The sequence below is a fragment of the Mesocricetus auratus genome, unplaced genomic scaffold, assembly GCF_017639785.1.
Source record: "Mesocricetus auratus isolate SY011 unplaced genomic scaffold, BCM_Maur_2.0 Super-Scaffold_100001, whole genome shotgun sequence".
In the NCBI taxonomy this organism is placed as follows: domain Eukaryota; kingdom Metazoa; phylum Chordata; class Mammalia; order Rodentia; family Cricetidae; genus Mesocricetus; species Mesocricetus auratus.
In genome coordinates, this window is record NW_024429187.1 from 1578107 (window position 1) to 1601671 (window position 23565).

Here is a 23565-nt window from a genome sequence, read left to right on the forward strand (position 1 = left end):
TTTTGTCTTGTTGACTGTGTCCTTTGCCTTACAGAAGCTTTTTAGTTTCAGGAGGTCCCATTTGTTAATTGTCGATCTTGGTGTTTGTGCCACTGGTGTTATGTTCAGGAAGTAGTCTCCTGTACCAACTCGTTGAAGAGTATCTCCCACTTTCTCTTCTAAAAGTTTCAGTGTGGCTGGATTTATGTTGAGATCTTTGATCCATTTGGACATAAGTTTTATTTTTAAATTTAAATTTAAATTAGAAACAAGGTTGCTTCATATGTCAATTCTAGGTCCCTCTCCGTTTCCCTCCCCTCCTCCCGTGCCCTCCCATCAACCCCCCAATATCCCCTCATTTCCCCAGGGAGGGTGAGGCCCTCCATGGGGGTGTCCATTGTCTGTCATTTCATCCAGGACAGGGTCTGGACCCTCCCCCAAGAGTTCAGGGTGAAAGTGTATCAATCATTGTTGGATGGGAGTCCAAAGTCTATTTGTATACCCGGGATAAATACTGATCTACTACCCAAGGCTCAATAGATTACCTAGGCCTCCTCACTGACACCCACATTCAGGGAGTCTTGATAAGTCCCATTCTGGATTCCCAGGCATCAGCCTGGGATTCAAGAGACAACCCTTGTCAGGTCAGCTATTTCTGGGGGTTAAACCAGCCCAGTCTTAATGACTTTGGTCATCAGTCCTCCCTCTCTGTCACTGGATTTCCTGAGTTCAGCTCAGTGCTTAGCCGTGGGAGTCTGCTTCTTCTTCCATCAGCCACTGAATGAAGGTTCTGTTTCCCAGAATCTCTGGCTATGGGATTTTAGCATGTCTGGGTTTTAAAAGAGCTGCTTTTTCATCTCATTAGCTCATTTAATTGTTTAGTTGCTTGGTTTCATGTTTTTTAGTATTTTGAACTTGTCCTGTATTATAGATATTAATCCTGTGTTGAATATATAGCTAGAAAATAAAGGTTTATTCCCATTCTGTAGGCTGTCTCTTCACTCATCTAGCCATTTCCTTTGCTGATTTACATATTTGCTGACTTAATACATACATACATACATACATATATACATACATACCTACATGCATACATAAATACATACATACATTTCTCTTTTCCTTCCATGCCGGTTAAAGTTTCAGCTTCAAGGCCCTATGACCTAAGATTGTCCTGTTTTCCTCCATAAGGTCTTATTATAAAATGTTCGTGAGTAAGCGACACCTATGGCAACAGGCTGTTTTGTTTTCAATGTCAAGAGGACCCTCTCCAAAACTGACAACTTGAAGTAAAAGATCTGACATTAAATTTTGTTTGCTGGTGTCACTGGAACTGAAGAATCAGTCCATAGGTGCTCTGATCTATTTTTCCACTACTATTTTTCTAACTATTTATCAGAACTAAATCCACTATTATGACCATGCTACTATATGAAATACCCAATATAATAACTACTTTGTGGGTTAATGGGTAAAAATAAAGATAACTTGCTGGGTGGTGGAGGTACACAACTTTAATTCTGTTACTTGGGAGGCAGAAGCAGGCAAATCTGAGTTAAATGACAGCATAATCTATAGAGCAAATTCTAGTAAAACCAGAGCAACATAGAAATTTAACATTGACTTAAAAAAACCAAACCAAAACAAAACAAACAGGAAAAACTCAAACAAACCAACCAACGAAATAAAGGTAATTTTATAAGAAGTAAAAATGTGCACAAAATTTAAATTCAAATGGATCAAAGACCTCAACATAAATCCAGCCACCTTGAACCTCTTAGAAGAGAAAGTGGGAGGTACCCTTGAACAAATTAGTACAGAAGAATGCTTCCTGAATGTAACTCCAGTAGCACAAACACTGAGATGAACAATTAATAAATGGGACCTCCTGAAACTGAGAAGCTTCTGTAAGGCAAAGGACACAGTCAGCAAGACAAAATGGCAGCTGACAGAATGGGAAAAGACATTCGCCAACCTCACATTTGACAGAGGGCTGATTTCCAAAATATACAATGAACTCAAGAAGCTAGCCACCAAAACACCAAACAATCCAATTAAAAAGTGGGGTGCAGAACTAAATAGAGAATTGTCAATAGAGGAATATAAAATGGCTAAAAGATACTTAAGAAAGTGACCAATATACTTAGCCATCAGGGAAATGCAACTCAAAACAACTCTAAGATATAATCTTACACCTGCCAGAATGGCTACAGTCAAAAACACCAATGACAGTCTATGCTGGAGAGATTGTGGAGAAAGAGGAACACTCCTGAATTGCTGGTGGGAGTTTAAACTTGTACTACCACTCTGAAAATCAGTATGGTGGTTTCTCAGAAAAATGGGAATGAGTCTACCTCAAGATCCAGCAACTCCTCTCCTGGGCATATACCCAAAGAATTCACATTCATACAACAAGGACATATGTCCAACTATGTTCATATCAGCATTGTTTTTAATAGCCAGAACCTGGAAGCAATGCCCTTCAACTGAAGAATGGATAGAGAAAATGTGGTACATTTACACAATGGAGTACAACTCAGCAGAAAAAAAAAAAACCGAAATCTTGAAATTTGCAGGCAAATGGATGGACCTAGAAGAAACCATCATGAGAGAGGTAATCCAGTCACTAAAAGACAAACATGGTATGTACTCACTCATATGTGGTTTTCAGACAGAGATAAAGGAGTACCAGCCTACAATCCACACCGCCAGAAGAGCTAGAAAACAAGGAGGACCCCAAGAGAAAAACTCATGGTTCCCCCGAAGAGGGGAAGGGGGACAAGTACCCCTGAGCAAACTGGGAGCACGGGGGGGGGGGGGGGAAGTGAGAGGGAGATGGAAAGACGAGAATCGGGGAGGAGAACAGGATAACTGAGACAGGAGAGGAATAGAAGAGGGCAAGAAAGGAGATGCCTTGATAACGGGAGCCACTATAGGTTTGGAGAGAGGTTTGGCACAGAGGAAATGTTAGGGGATCCACAGGGATAATTCCAACTAAAAATCTAGGCAGTGATGGAGAAGTTGCCTTTGATGACCTTCCCCTATAATGAGACTGATGACTACTTTAGTTACCATTCCTAGAGCCTTGACCCAGTAGCTGATCGAAGCAGAAACAGGTACCCACAGCTGAGCACTGAGCCATACTCCCAGAATCCAGTTGCAGAGACGGAGGAGAGATGACCAAATGAACTAAGATGGAACTGGAGATACCCGCCGAAACAGTTGACCCGACCTAATGAGAGCACTGCAGACCCTAGTCGTAAAGTGGGGGAACCAGCATTGTACAAAACCAAGCCCTCTGAATGTGGGTACCAGCAACGAGGCCAAGACAGTCTATGGAACCTCTAACACTGGAACCAGGGTTTATTCCTAGGTCACAAATGGAGTTTGGGAGTCCTTTCCCACTGGAGGGATACTAGTGCAGCCCAGATAAGGAAAGGAGGGCCTGGGCACTCCTGGACTTTGATGATCCCCTATGAAGGGTCTCACTGTCCCTGGGGAGTGGGTGGTGGGTGGGTTGGGGGAGTCGGTGGGAAGCATGGAAGGGAGGGCAAGGGAATGGAGAGATGGATATGTAAATAAGAGTGTTTCTAAAAATAAAAAATATTGTTTAAAAAATGTGCACAAAAGTTTCATGTTTCAGATGTCGGGATTGATTGTAACTGTCAGTCTTGATTTCCTTTTCTTTGGGCTTTCTGGGGAAAGGGTGTCCAGGAAAGCCAAGGGAATCCTAATGAAGCCTTGTTTAGGATGTTAGGCACACCGTGGAGTTTTTTTCCCAAGGGATAGTCTATGGTTGATGTCTTTCCTTTGGTGAATGTATAGGAAGAAGTTAAGGAGTCAGAAAACTGACTGAACCTGCAGGTAGGATTAAAATCCCACTGGGAATATGATTCCTTGAGAGGCAGTCACAAGAGTTCAGAGGATTCCAGATACTTGGCAATAGCTGAAATCAATAAAAGAACACAGTGCAAAAGAAAAGGATCTTCAGGGATTTTTCCCCCACTGAACTACTCCAGATCATTCATTTCTCCTCCCGATTGTTATGTGACTCTGAGATCTTTTCCTTTCTCAGAGCACTTTAATTGTTGCAATATCCTTACAGAGCCTTGCTTCAGCCGGTTGTTTGCTAGAATTAGGATAAATGAGTGACAGCAGGGATATATGAATATAATTATTAAACCAAAAATGAATAGCAGGTTGTTTTCTGGGATGAACACACATATTACATTGATGGCAATACCCGTGAAATGTAATATAAAAAGGATGATAAAAGATATTAAAACTTTTATTGCTTTTACATGAACTTCTGTGTTGAGGTCTCTGAATCCCGATTCACGTAATTGCATCCTCTTGCTGTGTCTCCAAAGGGAAATAACTAACAGAAAACATACAATTAATGTTACCACAAAGAATAAAAATACTCCCACATTGGTGAAAGCATAGTGAAGGATTAACTCACTTTTCCTCTTGCCGATTTGCCAGGATGTGTTTATATACTGAACTTTATTATCTTTAACAATCTTTACAGCTACAGGGAAAGAAAATAACCATGAAACAAGCAAGCACCCTAACAGGAAGAGAAAAACCCTATTAATTTTTCTTTTTAACCAGAGAAATATGTAGTGGGAAAAATTTGCAATCTTCACGAAATAGAAGATACTGAGACTGGTTGCAAACCAGACACTCAACTGACTGATAATTATCCACAGAAAACTGATGTGTACAATGATGTTTGTAGGAGACAGCAACTTTGGAGAGACTATCTTTATGTATGCTTCCGAGATTAGCAGCCACATGAGGCAAATTCTGGATATCGCCAAGCTAATGAGAATGAAGCCAATCCTGGAGAGCCTCTTGTTCCTGGCACAGTCTGTGCAGTTCACAAGTGCAATGAGTCCATCCCCTAGAATTCCCAGCACGGCCTCACTAGCTGCAATGGAAAGGAGGATACCTTCCACTGCACTCAACATCTCTGCTGATGTTTAAGCTGGCTTCTGCTGTAGCTCTTTTAGATTTATCCAGTGTAGAATATCCCATCTATCGGCCGCTCAATAAAGAGTGACTTTCTCTTCCTCCCCTAAAGACTTCAGCACACCTCAAACATTCTTTGTGGTGGAATCTGAAATGTCTTCACTGACTTCCCTCTAGTTGCTCCCATAAGTCTTAGCTTTGTCTACAGGATGCAGCAGACTGGACGTCTCTCTTGTAATTTGCTAGTAGGTAAATGAACGTTTCTGCTTTGCATGTTTTACCTGTCCCTGTGAGACTATTTTGCATTTGAAGAAGTGTTGGGTTTTGAGGTTCATGGTCTGACAGAGGGAAAGGAGGAGGATCCCAGGAGCCTGGGTGGTTGATGAGAGCATGAGCAGTGGCAGATTGAACAAGAATACTTTGTTCACTCTTGATGAAGGCTTCAGGTCAGGTGTGCCAGCAGGAACTCAAGCACGTACAGAAGGGGCACACACAGGTGGGAAGCAAGCAAGCAAGCTGCACAGAGGTTGGCACGCAAGCCCAACTCATACCTACTGGCAGGAGGGTGAAGCGGAAATGAAGATAAGGTTCTTTAATCTCAGAATCGTCCAAAAGTGGCTCTCAGCCCGAAATAGGTATATAATAGATTGCTGTACTTTTGGGTTTCCCCACACATTTGATGTCAGCTATTTTGTGCTGATTTACACTAAGTACCCATATCAGTGCTACATTACATAAACATAACCTGGTCTTAGATGTTCTGTTTCACAGAGATATGTACAGAAAAGATACAAAGCACAAAATCTAACATTGGTTTTCATTTTTAATTGTGGAAACCAGTATCACTAAATGGTCATAGGCACATACTTAAGTCTATACACTCTACTACTCTGGGACAGGAGTATCGCTTGTTTTCAGGGATTTGAGGCCAGCCTGGGTAACACAGTGACAGCTCTCTTCTGCAGGAAAAAACCCTCATAATTCCAAATAAACAAAAAGTAAAAAGAAAAGGAATAAAAAAGGAGAGAAAAATCATCATAATTTGTAGCAGAAATAATTAACACCCAGGGACAGATACTTGGGTTAAAGCAAAGCAGTCAAGCTACCAGAGAGCTCTCTCATCACTATCAGGGCTGGGGCAATCTTGACCTCAAATGGCTGGAGACTAATTACCAGAATACGAGACCTTGCTCCTATTTTATATACCTCTCTACTGGGTATATAAAGGCATGAGTTCAGTTTCTCTTTTAGTCCGATACACTCTCATGTAGTCCTAGGTGGCTTTGAAGTCACAGAGATAGATCTGCCTCTGTCCCCTGAGTTCTGGGGCTAAGGGTGTGTGACACCACTGCCTAGTTCCTATGGCTGTGGCTAGCTTTGCATTCTGGCTTCCAGTGGCTTTATTTGATCATAAATAATGTATCACCACAATAATTTTCATTTATAAGCACACTTTACATGCATAAATAAAATAGCATATAGAATTATGTATATGCAAACAAACTGCTAATGGTACAGTGATAAAGGCAATGCATATTCTACATTATAAGAGCACATTTGTGCTTTAGTCTGCAGAAAAGAATCTATGTAACACGTTATGTCTGTTGTTACTTTGTTCTGAGATGAAGTTCAGCTTAGGCATCACCAAAGGACTGGCTGAGGAAGAATGTGAGACTCATTGGTAGTGGTGTTTGTAAGCACATCCAGGCCATGGAGAGGAGAGGATAATAAGAATAACACTGAGGGCCAAAAGAAATAGCTCTTACTTCAAAGGAGTAAAAGAGAGATTATTTTGGGACTGGAACAAATATTTGGTATTTGGTTTGTAGGAGGAAGTCTGATGCCGCCATTAAACATGTGACTTATTAGAGGCGCATACAGATGAGGTAATAAAAGGGCGGTTTACCACACCGCTAAACACACCCACTTTAGGCAGGACTAAGGACGTATACGGCTGGACGTAAAGACGTATACGTACGTAGGCGGAACTACGTCACTAGCCAGGCCCACTTTTGGGCATGGCTAGGGGCCTTACGGGGGAAGGCATAAAAGACAGCACACAGGAAGTCTCGCTCTCTTTTCCTGGAGTTCGGCTTCCAGTTCGGCAGATGAAAACTCCTTGTCTCCGCTGGGTTTGGTATCTTGTGAGTAATTTCTACATTAAATACTTAGCTTTACTGTCAGTAATTGTGTGTCGCGTATCGTTACAGCGTCCGTTAAAGCCAACAGGTTCTCCTAAATACCATGTTCCTGTGACAAAGCAAATTCGTGACTTTTTTATATCAACATAGCAAAGAAAGTCACAGAGCAACAGACTTTTCAAGTATATTGATGGAAACACCAAGTAAGCACATTACAGAAAAATGGGGACTCTCAGTTTGATGGCAGATGTCCTTCTGTATGTATGTTTGTCTTATTGGTTGATGAATAAAGCACTGTTTGACCAGTGGCTTGGGCTTCTTATTGATTAGCTCTGTTTAAATTATTAACCCATAACTACTAATCTATGTATTTCTACACAGTCTTACCATTCCAGAGAATGTCTGACTCACGTCCTGTCTTCCCAGGCTCACATGATGACACCTCTCGGCTTACATGTCCCAGAATTCTCTTTGTCTGGTAGTCCTACCTATCTTTCCTGCCTGGCCACTACGGAAACAGTGCTTTATTCATCAAACCAATAAGACAAACATATATACAGAAGGACATCTCCTATCATCAGTCATTAGACTTTGATGCTATTTGACAACATTTTTAGAGCTCTGGATAGAAACTAGGGGTCCATTTGTACATAATTTTGGCACTGATATCCTTTTCCCTTTTTTTGTAGTAGTAACTCTTGAGAGCTGGTCTGCTGAGGTCATAAGAGCATCTATGAGAAACAAGGTCCATGTTGTATTATGGCATTGGACCAAATCGGCACTGAGATTAATTTTGTCCTTATTCTGTCCCAAATTCCAGAGTCAACTCCTTCTAAAATTTTTATCATGAAAGGATTTTGGATTATTTCAAAGGGCTTTTCATCATTTAATTAATCTGTCATTTGGAGTTTATGGGTTTATTTATGTGGTAATTGTAGTTATTGTATTAAATTATCTGGGCATCTTTGGAATTAAGCTGGCTTGATAATGGTGGATGATTTTTTATGTGTTAGTGACTTTAGTTTGAAAATATTTTATTGAGAATTCTATCTATATTCTTCAGAGAGTTCTTCTTTTCTTGCATATTTATCTGGTTCATATATTAATGTAATGAGGGCTTCATAAAGAGAGTTGGCAGCATTTCCCCTTCCTATTTCATGGAGTGGTTCAAAGAACATTGGTTTCTGTTCTTTTTAGAAGTCAGATAAAATTCCGTGATGAATTTATCTAGATCTTGGATTTTTTTATTTGAAGATTATTGTTTACTTTATCTCATGGCTAAAGATGGATTTATTTAAATTTCTATCTCTTCTTTTAAATTTGGTAGAATATACACATTAAAAATTCATCCATATTTTGTGGGTTTTACAATTTTCTATAATATAGGTTTTTGGAATATATCTTTATGATCCTCTGGGTTTCATTGGTGTCTGTTATAATGTCTCCCTTTTTACTTCTTTTTTCTTCTTCCCTTTTCATTTCTAATTTCAGTAGTTAGAGTCGTCATCTCTTCATTTGATTTGAATATAAGTCTGTCAGTCTTATTAACATTTTCAAAGAACCAACTTAGCTTCATTGTTTCTTTGTATTTATTTTTCTATTTATTTTTTCACCAGTTATTGATATAATCTTGATTATTTTCCCTGTCTACTGTTTTTGAATTGTTTTTCTGTTCCTCAATTCCATGTTCTAAATGTCAAGAGCAACCACAGCTGCTTTGGTTTCCTTTGCCTTGGGTCTTCCTACAGAAGGATGTCAGCCATACAGGGAAGGAATGTAAATCACAATAAAGTCTTGTTTCACTAGTTAGGCTCACCTCAAAATTTTTAACATGGACTAGTCTATGATCAATACTTTTGTTCGGGTGTGTGTGGGAAGTACTTGAAGACTTTGGAGAGTAAATGGGCAAATGACTTTATACACAGAACTAAAATGTTTCTAGAGAGTGGGGTTCCTTAATAGGTAGTCAGAACATTTCAGAAGATTCCAACAATGTTTAATAATAGTGCTAAAAATCAGCACAAAAACGTAGTGCAAATGCAAATGGTCTTTAAGCATTTCTTCACTGGATTGTTCCAGACCATTCATTCTGTTTTTCTTTCAGACTATCGGTGGCTCTGAACTCTTTCTTTTCTCATCGCACTTGAATATTTGCAGTAACTTCACAGAGTATTGTTTCAGTTGATTATTTGTTAGAATTAGGATTAAGGAGTGACAGCAGGGATACATGCATGCAATCATCAAACCAAACAGAAATAGCAGTTTGTTTTCTGGAAAAACAAATTCAATATGTATATGGCAATACCTATAAAATATAGTATATAAAGGAAGATAAAAGAAATTAAAACTTTCGTGGCTTTCACATGAGCTTCTGTGTTGACATCTCTGAATCCTGAGATGCATGATTGCATCCTCTTACTGTGTCTCCAAAGCAAAAAAATTAACAGGAAGCATGCAGTTAGTGCCACCATAAAGCAGAAAATGACTCCTGTATTCACAAAAACATTTTCAATAATGAACTCACTTTTATTAATGGAGAACTGTTGAGATGTGTTTCTTTTGTTATCTTGAATCAACTTCCCAATTACTGGAAAAGAAAATAACCATGTCACAAGCAAGCCTCCTTTCAGGAAGATAAAGACCACATTAATTGTCTTCTTCAACCAGAGAAACATGAGATGGGAAAAATTTGCTATCTTTAGAAAATAGAAAACACTGAGGCTGGTGGCAAACCAGACACTCAAGTTATTGGTTATGATCCATAGATAATTCATGTATTCAGTTATATTGAAAAAAGAAATCAATTGTCTCGAGAATAATTTTATATATGTATCTATAATTAAGAGGCACACAACACAGGTCCTAGAAATAGCCAAGCCAGAGATAATGAAGCAAATCTTAGATAATTTCTTATTCTTGATGAAGTCATTACAGTTCACAAATCCAATAACTACATCCCCTAAAATTCCCCGCACTGACTCACTAGTTGAAATAAAAAGCAGGATTCCTTCTGCTGCACTCAGCATCTCTGTCAATTCATAAGATTGTGCCTACTGCAATTATTGCAGATGGCCTGCTTCAGAGTGTCTCATAGATTTACTGGTTGATGGAGGTTCTATGTTGATTTTATATTTTTCCATAAATAAAGATTTCAAATTGTCTCAAGAATGTATTGTGATAGAGTCACAATCTTCTCCCCAGAGTTCCTTCTGTTTGCTTCTATAAAGCCTTATCAATTTACATGAATGTGTGTGTTCTAAAATGGCTCTTTGCAATTTGTTAATAAGCAAATGAAAGATTCTGTTTAATGAGTTTTACTTCCCCTACTGAGGCCATTTTGCATTAAATAGAATGGATTGTGGAGTAGGATGAGTGTCAGATATACCGAGAGGATTCAAAACAACAAAAACCAAGTTTGCATTTCTTTCTGATCATGAGCTGTGTATGGAAGCACAGGATTGTAGTTCCTAGATCCTTTGACACTCAGGAAAGGGCATCACTTGACCCCAAGGGTTTGAGCCTAAATAGCATAACTCTAGATCTCTTTTGAACAAAAGACACCCCATCATCACAAAATCAAAAACAACAAAGAAAAACAAAAAGAAAAGAACCATAATTTGTTTATAAATAGTTTAAATATATTCATAAAAATAGTGTATGAAATTGCCATTGCTATAAACACTATGAAAAAACTGATTTAAATTTTGTTGAGTCTTCACTTTGAAAGAAGCATATTCTTGGAGATTTTCATACATGTATACAACAAAATATGAAATTCACCCTCATTTCTCCTTCCTAACTCCCATAGGCTCCCACTCAATATGTCCCTCTCTAACTTCATGCCTTGTTCTTTTATTTAATGACCCATTAAATCCAATTAGTGCTCCCAAACATGCATGGTTGTGGGGCCTCCACTAGAGGATATGTAAACTACCAGTGGCCCTAGTCCTAAAGAAGAATGATTTTACCTCCCTTACCCCATAGCAGCGCATGGAAGGAATAGGTATTTCTCCATGGAAGAGAATTGTGGCTGAAGTTCTTTGAAGTGGCACAGAGATGATCACAATGAAGGCAAGGAGGAAGTTGTTTCCTAGGACAAAGTGAAGGTGGCTGTCCTTAATCCCAGAAGGAAGTATGTTCTTCTCATGGATATTGTTGACATGGACAACCACAGACATGAAATTTCACACAGTAATTGGTCTGTAATGGCAAAGCCTAACCTCCCATGCCTGATGCCTTTATGTGCACTTGGACTCCCTGGCAACTGGAGCATACTGGATGCAATAACCTCTCTGTTTCCATAAACTCAACCTCACCAACAACCACCTGGATCCATTTGGGCATATTGTATTGAATGCCATGTACAAATACTAGCTCCAATTACATATAGTGAAAATAGATAAAAATAATGGATTTGGTTCAAAGAATACAGTGTTCTGTACTCACATCTTTCTGGAAATTGCATTTGTTGCCATGACTTTACACCAGTATTACAAGTTTACACAGCTGAAGATTGAGAAAAACCCCTTTGCCAAAGACTTTCAGGGCAGAGAGGACATTGAACTCCACAGGATGATTCAGATACAAAGTAAAGAGTATCCTGTGGTTCCCAGGAGCATAGTGAGGCACTACGTGACCTCCAACCATAGTCCCTTTCTCAGTGGAACCTGAGCTCTCTCCATAATGTTCCATTTAGGGTCCTAACATCAATGTGAAAATGGTTTCTCTAGCTCCTCCTGAGACATTCTCCCCTGTCTAATCTATACCTATTGGCCAAGGAGCTAAGCCAAATTTACCGCTGCACCAGGAGGAAAGATAAATAATGTTCCAGCCTTGACCAACACTAAGGGGTGTGTGGAGTCCTCCAATGAGAAGGATATCTCCTACAATTCAGACTATCACCCCCACCTTGGACTGACTGCTTTTTACAGAACAGAGTTCACCCAGCGCAGACCTGCATCTTTTCCAGTTCCTCAACACCCAGCGAGCCCATGCCCAGCCTTGAGGGCGAGGTCATTAGCTATAACAGATGGTAAACATGTCCTCCTACAGCAGCTGCACAGTCACCACAGTACATTCCACTGACCACATACCCTATCAGCACTTCTCTGCTCACTTCACTTCAGAGCCCGTGATCCTCGCCTGGCTGCCATAGGCCAAGCATGTGATTCCAAAGCTCACCAAGGGGATGTTCCACTACCATAACCCAGTGGCTCATCAGTTTGTGCTCAGGTAATGCGGGCCTCAGATTACCCTTCATTCTCCAAATGGCATGGATCTCCTCAACTTCCTCTACTGTCACAGCATGCCCAGGACCCTATCCCTGCAATAAGATCACTCACTACACAGCTTTGGCATGGTTCCAGGGTGGAGCAAGAACAGCTAAAAGTAGAATTTTGCCAGAGAGAGAGAGAGAGAGAGAGAGAGAGAGAGAGAGAGAGAGAGAGAGAGAGAGAGAGAGAGAGAAGGAGGAGGAGGAGGAGGAGGAGGAGGAGGAGGAGGAGGAGGAGGAGACAGACAGAGACACAGAGAATTGAGAACTCAACATCAATGAGAACCCAACAGATGAGAAACTCATGTCACCTCTCCCCACCTATGTACCTGAGGCTTTCACAGTCACTGATATGAAGAGTGGAGCCACCATTCCAAAATACTTACTCAGTCATTTTGTCTCAAAACTCACAAAACAAACAAAAAAAGAGATGAGTTCCATCCTGCATGATCTCCACTGTCATCAATCAGGGACATTCACAGCACCCCAGGCATGCTCTCTGATTGTTTCTTCTGAGTGTTAGAACATATTGCCTCATTGAATGTTTGACCCTGGGCACACAGTGAAAGCATTCTGTTTCTTGGTGTTAGTGTTGACTTTGTTATATAATAAACATTAATATATTTTTATTTTAATGTTCTTTATGAGACCCAGTCCCTTAATGGAGGGAGAAAAGAGACAAATATGTCTCAAAACATATACCATTGGGACTTTCCTCTAATGAATGAGCTGAAATGTACATCCAACACCCTTGTCTAACAAAAATACCCATGTCTGTTGCGTGAGATGTCTACAAATGTCCCAGAGGCACCTACTAGTTTTTGGATTGGGTTTTGCTTTTTAATTTTGGTTTTGATCTGCCTTCTGCAGTTTCATGTTACTCAAAGTTGCCTTCTTACATAGTGGATGGAGTTAGGATGTCAGCATCTGTCTGACATCCCACCTTCTCAGCATCATTTCTTCCAGCTTTAAATCTCCCCAGTTATCTGTGGCTAGAAACATGCCTATAAATTCTCAGTTGGAAATCTTGATTCAACAAACTGAAAGAGCTCTGGGTGACACATGAAAACAGAACTGTGATACAATGCAGGGGGAGGGGACCAAGTTCCTCATTTACAACTTATAATGGAAAAAGGCTAAAATAAATATAATTCATGATTAAAAAGAAGAGAAAACATCAAGGAACTCAACCCCAGGCTTTCTCAAATTTGTAATCAGAGTTTTCTTGTTCTACCAGGTCCTGCAGCCTTATAGCCCCAAATAAACACACAGACACTTGTATTAGTTGGAAACTGTTTGGCCCGTGGCTCAGGCTTCTTACTGACTAGCTCTTTCTTAATTATTAACCCATAACTATTAATATATGTACTTCAAATGGCCTTATCTTACCAGAGAATGCTTAACGCATCCTATCTTCCCTATAGCTACATGGTGTCTCCCACGTCCTCTCCACATAAGTTTCCTTGTCTGGTATCCCCACTTATACTTCCTGCCTGGCTACTGGCCAATCAGTGTTTTACTCATTAACCAGTAAGAGAAACAGAAACACAGAAAGACATCTCCCAAGAGAACTGAACCCCAGACTTTCTCTAAACTCCTCTGTGACCTCTGCATCAGTTGTAAGGCTGGATGCATCGATGTGGTCTGCTTCACAATTTGGTTCTGTTCAAGAGGTAAGGATATCATGGAATAACAAAGAATGCACAGCTACTCTGGCTCTCTTCCTGGCTCCACTTACCTCCAGAAACTGACCTGATATTTGTGTTTCATACTGAAAAAACACTACAATTATTATTAATGGTCCCTTCAATGGCAGTGTCAAACTTAATTGAATGCAACCAAATTAATACTACAATTTCCAGAAAGATATTGGGAGTTTTCTCTTTTTGGCTCTAATTGAATAACACCCATGACAATTTGTTTTAATCCTAGTGACACTCCTCTGTATCACTCTCCATTCTTCCTGTTCTTCTTCTTCTTCCTGCAATACTGGAGATTAAACATTGTCCATGCCAAGCCAGTGCTCTGCCACTGAGTTACATCCTTAGCTCTAGTTAGTAACTTACTAAGACATATATTTTAATTTTTTTCTGTGCCAGAGATCAGTGATAGGTAAGGAGAAAATTTCCCTAAAACTATAGTAACAACATTATTTTCTGGGGCAGGGTTGGTAAGAAAAAACAAACAAAAAAAACCTTTAAAAGTTAAATGATAGCTCCATTTGACATCAGAGGAGGGAAGAAGGGTCAGTTTTACACATTTGACTCCCAAGTATAGAACCGCAGTCAACAGGCTGAAATTGCAGTTACTGGAAGAAATAATTGTCCAAAGATGATCTGTTCCTCTCAAGGGACCGAGCTTGTCAATGCCTGGGGTGTTACAAAGGCAAGTATGCTCTTATATAACAATAGACCTGGAATGTCTGAGCTGGCTTCATTTTAGGCCTCATCTTTTGAAGTTCCACATATAACTCCTGTTTTATTTATTTTATTTTTTAATTTAGACAACAAAGTCAATGTTCCATTTGCTGTGACAATCGCTGTATTTCCCTTCATTTTCTGAGAAGACTCCAGATGAGCCTACCAATAGCCTTCTGGATTTTGTGTCATTGTAGAAAACAATGAAAGTCTGAGATGCTCCCAACAAAGAAGAAAGAGCAAGGAAGAAATGGCCCTGGATGGGGATTTATATGTTAGGCTTTTATGATCTCTGCCTTTACCTTGTGTGGGCTTAATAAATAAATGCTAATTTTAATTGTTTTGAGAGTATTTTCTGAGGTAAAGAATTGCTTAGCTGTAGTGTTTACATTTATATAATTTTATCTCTCTCTCATGCCTTTTAAAGAGGATCCAGCACATGTTGAGGTCACAGCAGAATATGGAGCCTATTTTAATTTTCTAAGTATTCCTATGGCAAATCAGCAAGAACTTAGTGTCCAGAAGCAAAATGTGTTTTGTTATCACACACACACACACACACACACACACACACATATATGTGTATATATATATATGGGTTTGTAGCCTAGAAATTGGAATAGGTTTTCCTAGGTTAAATTTGTGTGTCAGCAAAAAGAGAAACATGGCATGTACTCTCTCATATATGGATTTTAGACATAGATCTGGGGAGTGCCAGCCTACAATCCCATGGCCAGAGGGTCTGGGAAACAGAAACTTCATTCAGTGGCTGATGGAAGCAGAGGCAGACTCCCACGGCTAAGCACTGAGCTGAACTCAAGAAAGCCAGTAACAGAGAGGGAGGACTGATGACCAAAGGGATTAAGACTGGGCTGGTTTAACCCCCAGAAACAGCTGACCTGACAAAGATTAACTCTTATGCCTGGGAATCCAGCATGGGACTGATCAAGACCCCTTGAATGTGGGTGTCAGTGAGGAGGCCTAGGTAATCTATTTGAGACTTGGGTAGTAGATCAGTACTCATCCCAAGTATACACATGGACTATGGACTCCCATCCAACTATGTGAGATGCACTCTCACCCTGAACTCTTGGGGGGAGGGTCTAGGCCTTGCCCGGATGAAATGACAGACGATGGACACCTCCATGGAGGGCCTCACCCTCCCTGGGGAAATGAGGGGATAATGGGGGGTTGGGGGGGAGGGCACGGGAGGAGGGGAGGGAAAGGGAGAGGGACCTGGAACTGACTTGTGAAGCAACCTTGTTTCTAATCTAAATTTAAACTTAAAAATAAAAAAAAGAAAAAAACCAAATGTAACCGCCTTTAATCCCAGTACTCGGGAGGCAGAGGCAGGTGGATCTCTGTGAGTTCGAGGCCGGGCTGGACCAATAGCCTCCAAAACAATACAGAGAAACCCTGTTTCGAAAAAAAAATGTGTGTCAGGGTTGAGTTCCATTCTGGGGCCTAAGGGAACAATTATTTTTCTTGTCTGCATATCTGTGTCCTCTTCCATTTCAAAGCCAGCAATGGCCAGCTGAGTCTCCCATGTTCTAGACAGGGATATGACTCCTGTCCTATAACATTTCAGGATCTAGTAATTATGTTCCCACCTGGACAATCCAGGATATCATAAAAAATCTGGTTAGTGGACTGATGCCTTGGTGGGTAAACTGCCACTGAGCCTGACAGACTGAGTTCAAATCCTGTAAACGATATGGCAGATGAGAGAATTGACTCCAACAAGGAGTCCTCTGATCTTCATATGCATTCTGTTGCATACCCCTACCTGAAATAGTTAAAAATGTAATAAAAGTAAACAGATTAGCAATTCTAATTCTCTATTGTCAAGTAGCAATCTTCGGTTTTGTGATACTTGCCTATCTTTGGGGTGATTTTATACCAGAGAAAACAGACATCTTAATCTCCACTAAGGTTGGTTCAGTGATGGGCAAAAACCCATCCCAGACTGTGACTTTGTTTTGTAATTGTACTTGAGCTTTACATAAACATGTGCAGAAATTTGTATAAAATAATTAAAAAATAATTTTATTTGTTTATTTTCCATCCTAGTACCAGTTTCCCCTCCATTTTCTCCACCCAGTAACACCCCATCTGTTCTCTGTTCCTACTCCCCAGTAGACTCTTCCATTTCTGTTTAGGAAAGGGCAGGTGTCCTATGAGTATCAACAAAACCTGTCTTATTTGGTTATAGTAACACTAAGCACCTCCTTAGGTATTAAGGCTGGGCAAGGTGACCCAGTATGAGAAGTAGGGTCCCAAAAGCCTGTAAAAGAGTCAGAGATAGCCTCTGTTCCCACTGTTAGGAGTCCTACAAGACCAACTATACAACTGTAGCATATATTCAGAGTGCCTAGGTCAGTCCTGTGTAGCTCTCTGGTTGTTGGTGCAGTCTCTGTGAACCCCAATGAACCCGGGTTAGTTGATATCATGAGTTTTCTTGTGGTGTCCTCAACACCTTTGGTTCCTACAATTCTTTCTCCCTCTCTTCTGCAGGTTTCTTTGAACTCTGCCTCTACAGGATAGTCTTTCCTCTCATTGTTGCCTTCCATTTTCCCTCCACAGTCCCCACATCCATGTTCTCAACCTGTCATCTGGGCTCTGAGTTGTGCTCAAGGTCAGCGAGTTTGCTGTGAGTATGACAAACAACCTCAGAGAAGAGGCTCTGGAGCTTCTCCCAAGTCTATGCTGTAGGAAGCAAGGCAGATTCCTCAATATGGAAGAACAAAAGAATGGGACCTTGGAACCTTTACTGGGTGTGATTCTGCACATCTTATTTCTCTTTGGGGTTTAGCCCAGCAGAATGGTGTGTGGAGGATCTTTATAATGTCATTTCTGAGAGGTACAATTCATGACTTCGGTAGCATTGTTGAAAATACACCCTTTAAGAAATTAAGGCAGGTAAAATCATTTAAATTCTTACAGTATTTTAATTTCTGCCTGGTTGTACTGACTGAAATTGCACATAATTTTGTTCAGTTTGTGTTAGGGGTAGAAATGTGTGCAGTTAGGGTGTCTTATGCCAGCAGTAGTTCTAAAGACTTTAATAAGATTGTATGTAGCTCAGTTAAGTTAAACCCAAATGAAGATGTTCTATAATTCTGCTGCTATAGCAAAACCTCCATCTGGTATGATGTGTGTATCTATCTCTATATCTATCTATCTATCTATCATCTATCTATCTATCTATCTATCTATCTATCTATCTATCTATCTATCGTATCTATCTGATACTTAGTTAAGTTTTGATAACAGGTAAATCCTGATCAACTATGTAATGCATTTGGACCACAGGAACAAAGAAGTACCACAACGTTCATTCCATGTCTTCTCATACCTTGAGATAAGCCCAGAGTGAAAGAACACAGGTGTAATTAAAAATGCCATGGTGACTTTGATTAGGTGGTGTAAGACCCTTTGTTATTATGAATATCATTAAGGTTATTACAATGACAGTAGCCAAGGAAAACACTGTGGGATTTCCAGTGTGGAGCAATATATAAGCATGTTTTCTAGAATGAATGATTGTGTTTTATGTCTACAAGACTTTTTATAATTCTCCACCCTTTCCCAGTATATTCTATTGGGCTATATTTAGACTTTAGTAACAAATTATAGATAGGGTGGATGCTGAAGTTGGCCAAGTCATAACTCTTGGTCTGGGCCTTGAAAGCTATAGGGTTGGTCTGCTAGATGAGAAGTGGTGACAGCTCTCTCATGCTTACAACTTTGGGTCTGGCTCACCCACACCTGCACTAATGAGTTTGGTTCCATTGTGTTGCTTTGGCATGGTACATGACCTGTTGCAGCTGGTAGGGGTTAGAGACAGCTCTCCTACTCTTGTTACCTCAGGGTCAACTCTTCCACTTACCTCAGGCATCGATGGGTTGTAGTGGAGGAAGGGCATCTCTTCCCATCCCATTCTGACATGTGGTAAATGGAGGTGGGGCTGGGTCTCCATGCTCATATTCTCAGATTTGGTTCACCTGTGCTGTTATCAACAAGGCCATCTTTGATTGGTTGCCCAGACAAAGTGCAGGGCTTGCTTCCCCTGTGTTGCCATTAGGTAAGGGGTTATCTCCTTCACTATCTCAACCTTCTCCCTTGCTCTCTCATCTCTTAAGATATGCCTTTGCCCACAGGACCTGAACTTGTCATCTGTCTGTCTGTCTGTCTGTCTGTCTGTCTGTCTGTCTGTCTCTCCCTCCACCATAAAACACCATACCATACCTCTGTTCACTCTACTAGAACCCATCTTGCTGGTGCTGCAAAGTACCAGGTAGGCCCATGTTTTCTCCTTGGAGCCCAAGGTAGATAGCCCAAGGCCTGTGTGTGTGTCCGTTTGTCCCACTCAGGTTACCATGATGCTATGCTAGGCCATGATCCCTCAACACAAAGTGATCACCACCAGTGTGAGTTCTTTTGCATAGTACTGGTGTGTTCACCCCTTGAAGCCAGTTTTCCTGCTTTTATGTTCTCAGGGTCAGATCTCTCACACCTATACCTTTAGGGTCTGCTCTACTGTGTTGCCCAAGTGTCGTATATGTGCTACTCTCTCAAATGCTGTATCTGATGAAGGCCTTGGCCAGTTTTTCTGCTCTTATGACCTCAGGGCTAGCTCTCCTCCTCACTCATGCCATTGTATGACAGGTGAATGGGGGCATCTCTCCCATGATAACAACTTTAGGGTTGGTTCAGCCATACCTCCACCACAGGATTGGCTCTATTGTGCTGTCCAGATGAGGAGTAGCGCCTCCTTTCCTAAGTGTTGCATCAGGTGGCAGACAGAGGCAGCTCTCCTGCTCTTCTGACCCCAGAGCCAGCTCTCCCACCTGCCTTAGGCATTGATGGTTGGGGCATAAATGTTGAAGTTGAAACGTCATCTTAATGGATTGTTCCTGTGATGAATATGTAATGTTCTATCTTTTTTGATTAATTTTACCTTGAAATTATTTTGTTAGATATTAATATAGCTATGCCAGCTTACTTCTTAGGTTCATTTTGCTGGAAAGTCTCTTTGGAAACCTTTACTCTAAGGTAATGTCTGCCTTTGAAGTTGGCATGTGTTTCCTGCATGGGCCAGAAGGTTGGCACCTGTTTTTGTATTCATTCTGGTAGTCTGTGTCTTTTTATGGACAAATTGAGTCCATTGATATTAATGACCAATGACTGTCAATTTTTTTGGTGTGTGTGTGTATGTGTGTGTGTGTGTGTGTGTGTGTGTCTGTGTCTGTGTCTGTGTCTGTGTGTGTCTGTGTGTTTCCATTCTTTGGGATTTTCTGGTATGGGATTATCTATTGCCTATGTTTTGTGGGTGCATCTAACTTCCTTGGGTTGGAATTTTTCTTATAGTACTTCCTGTAGGACTGGATTTGTAGATAGGTATTGTGTAAATCTGGTTTTATCATGGAAATCTTGCTTTCTCTCTCTATGGTGATTGAAAGTTTTACTGGGTAAAGTAGTTTGTTCTGGCATTCGTGGTCTTTTATTATCTGCATAACATCTGCCCAGAACCTTCTGGCTTTCAGAGTATCCATTGAGAAGTCAGGTATTATTCTGATGGGTCTGCCTTTGTATGCTCCTGGGCCTTTTTCGTTTTCACTTCTTAATTGTCTTTCTTCATTCTGTATGTTTAAAGCTTTGATTATTGTGTGGCCAGGGGACCTTTTTTCTTGATCCAGTCTATTTGGTGTTCTGTAAGCTTCTTGTGTCTTCATGGACATGTGCATATTTTTCTGTAGGCTGGGAAAGATTTTGTCTTTGATTTTGTTGAATATATTTTCTGTGCCTTTGATCTGGTATTCTCCTTTTCTCCATATTATTCTTAGGTTTGGTCTTTTCATGATATCCCAGATTTCCTGGATGTTTTGTGTCATGATTTTGGTGGTTGTTTTGACTGATGAATCTTTCCTCTATTGTATCTTCAATGCCAGAGATTTTCTTCCATCTCTTGAAATCTGCTGTTTATTATTGCATCTGTAGTTTCTGCTCATTTACCCAGATTTATTTCCATAATTCTCTGTTTGTGATTTCTTTATTGTCTCTATTTCAATTTTTATGTCTTGAACTGTTTCCTTCACATGTTTGATTGTTTTGTTTCTTGGCTTTATTTAAGGCATTTATTGATTTCTTCAATTTTTTGTCTTTTCCTCAATTTCTGCAAGGGAGCTTTTTATTTACTATTTAAGGGTCTCTACCATTCTCATAATATTATATTTAAGACAATTTTCTTCTGTTTTATCTACACTGGGAAGTTCAGGTCTTGTTGTAGAACCACTAGGTTCTGGAAGCACCATGTTGCTCTTTATGCTGTTGAATGTATTCTTGCCTGGTATCTACTCATCTCTTCTTCCAACCAGTGTAGATGGTGTCTGTACCTCTGGGGGGACTCCTTGTCCAATTAGTGCAGGCAGTATCTGTTTCTCAGGGGCTACTGATGCTGCAGGGGGATTGCTGGTATTCTGAAGCTGAGTGTGACTTGTAGACTCCACGGTCCAATGTGGGTGAATGGAGCTGCTTGCCTGCAGGAGCTTTGCTTGCTGACCAGCTAGTGGGCCTGTAATGGGTGGGGTAATCAATATTCTTGATGTCCCCATAGAGAGACAGTATCATTTAGAAATCTGCAGTTAATGCAACTCCAAGCCTTCAGGGGGTGAAAATGTCTACGGCTAGACTGCTGTTGAGAATCACGTAGTCTGGCACTGTGGTGGAATCGTCCAATACAATATGAGACACTTTTGCTACTGTAGTGAACTGTTCTCCCCTATCTTCTAAGCATCTACCAGCATGAGGACTCTTTTCTTAGAGTCAAACAGTCCATTTTCTGGCACAAATCCATCTTTGAACCTCAGAAAGGTAGTTTCCTCTAGCCTAGAAGACAAATAACAATCATGGCCTGGAAAAGGGTGACAGGCATTTACCCCCTGGTCCTTGGAAGATAGTGGAGCTAATAATGCCAATGTGTAGTGTACCTGATTTCAAAAAGATCTTTCTCATAGACTTCCTCTAGCATAGCCTGACTTTTATTATCCTATGTTCCTAGTTAGTTTTTCTTAACTTCTTTCCTTGAGCATTCATTAATGTTTCATCATGGCCCCCTCAATGCCCTCCCCAACATTTTTTCCTATAGCCAACTATGAAGAGTCACCGCCAGGGACAGGGTAGAGAAAGGTATAAAAGTCCACAACTTTTTCCTAGACTAATTCCTTCCTCCTGATCACTAACCAAATCATGGAAGCATGATGCTGTACAAGGTCATGACAATCTCTGCCTTCTTTGTTCTCACAATGACTTTCCCTGGTTTAGGCATAGGTACAAGTACCTTGAAATCCTTTGTATATGGGAGTTGATGTTTGTAAGTGTATGTTTTTGTTGGGATGGGTGGAGGAGGCATTGGTTTGTTGTGAAAATTTTAAGTGGAAATTGGACAATGTTATCAGTGTTGTGTTGGGTGAAGATAGCAGCTGAGTGACTGAGGTATGATTTGGTTGTGAGTTTGAATTGACCATATAAAGGTAACATTCTTGGTCATATGGGATCAGGGCAGAATGTCTGAGTTTTTTCTTCAATGGTCCCATCTTCACTAGATATCAGGGAAGTGGTGTGATTCTGTTGAATTATGCTAAAGAGATGGGGGCACTTCAACACAGCGAGCTCCAGTCATACTGGAGCTGTCACTGACTGTGAATCTGTATAGGGCTAGAATGGAAACTTGTACCATATTTAGGAAAGAAAGAAATAATGTCCATGTGAGCAAGAGAGAAAAAGGACCTAGCAACCACAAAGCTGTCTGTCTTAGTTCTTTTTGATCTCAGTCAGTTTCCCAGGAGATCTACTCATCCAGCTGTCTGAAAGTGACCTCTCCCTATCACCTGCCTCTGCCAGGTGACTCTCACTCTGTGGGTTGCTCATCTAAATATGTGAAAATGACTCTCAATGTCTGGGCTGATTGCTGGACTTGCTTACTGCACATGCATTTGAGATAAAGCAAAGTGAGGAGCAAAGAGAGCCTGTGGTTTTGCTGATTTAGCAGGGTATCAGTTGACACTGTGAGATGACCAGTCTGTCCTTGGGAAACATGGTCTGTGCTCAGTAGACCACAGTTGTGAGGATTTGAAGGTAACCAGCTCTATGACATTAGGACTGAGGGTTTTAGGATATGCTGAAAATAGGTTCTGGATACAGCCTGTTACAAGAATGGTAGTTGGAATGGAACATGTTAGGGTTCTATTCTTGTTTACACACAAGACCAATGGTTTCTTTACATTCTAGCTCTTGGAAATTTTGTCCTTTGTTTGTGACTTTCAAGAATAAGTAAGCATGACAAAGGTTGGTCTTTAAGTTTTTTCCTGTTCCAGTCTGACCAGCACACAGATAATGGTGCAATTCAGATCTTCTTACCTCAACTGCACTCTTAAAGAATGTATGAATAGGTTCTGATCACATTGCTCCGAGAAGCAGTTAGCCCAAAGACTTTAGCTACTGAAGAGGACTGTCATAAGACCACACAACATCAGTCATGTTATACTTTCCATTAAACAGAGGTCTGAGAGCAGGAAGGGGTGGAGATGACAGAGCATGTTCACTGGAAAACACTTGAGCTGTTTTTAAAAATGAAATTGGCAGAAAGAAATCAAGGACTATTCTAGAAGTTTGCAGAAATCTTTGAATAAAGCTGTATTGCAACCTGAAAGGAAGAACTACCACAGATTATGTTCAAATAAACTGGGCTCAAATTAAAATCACAAAACTCAGGAGGACCAAT

General features: G+C 40.5%; 1 protein-coding gene and 1 pseudogene across 1 annotated transcript; one reads left to right on the forward strand and one right to left on the reverse strand.

Annotated features, from left to right (window-relative positions):
• Positions 1-3454: 3454 nt before the first annotated feature.
• LOC101840808 lies at positions 3455-12480 on the forward strand (annotated as a pseudogene).
• LOC110341396 (taste receptor type 2 member 114-like) lies at positions 4023-4952 on the reverse strand. The gene has a single exon (XM_021228836.1). The coding sequence runs from the start codon at positions 4950-4952 to the stop codon at positions 4023-4025; it is 930 nt and encodes a 309-aa protein (XP_021084495.1).
• Positions 12481-23565: the final 11085 nt, after the last annotated feature.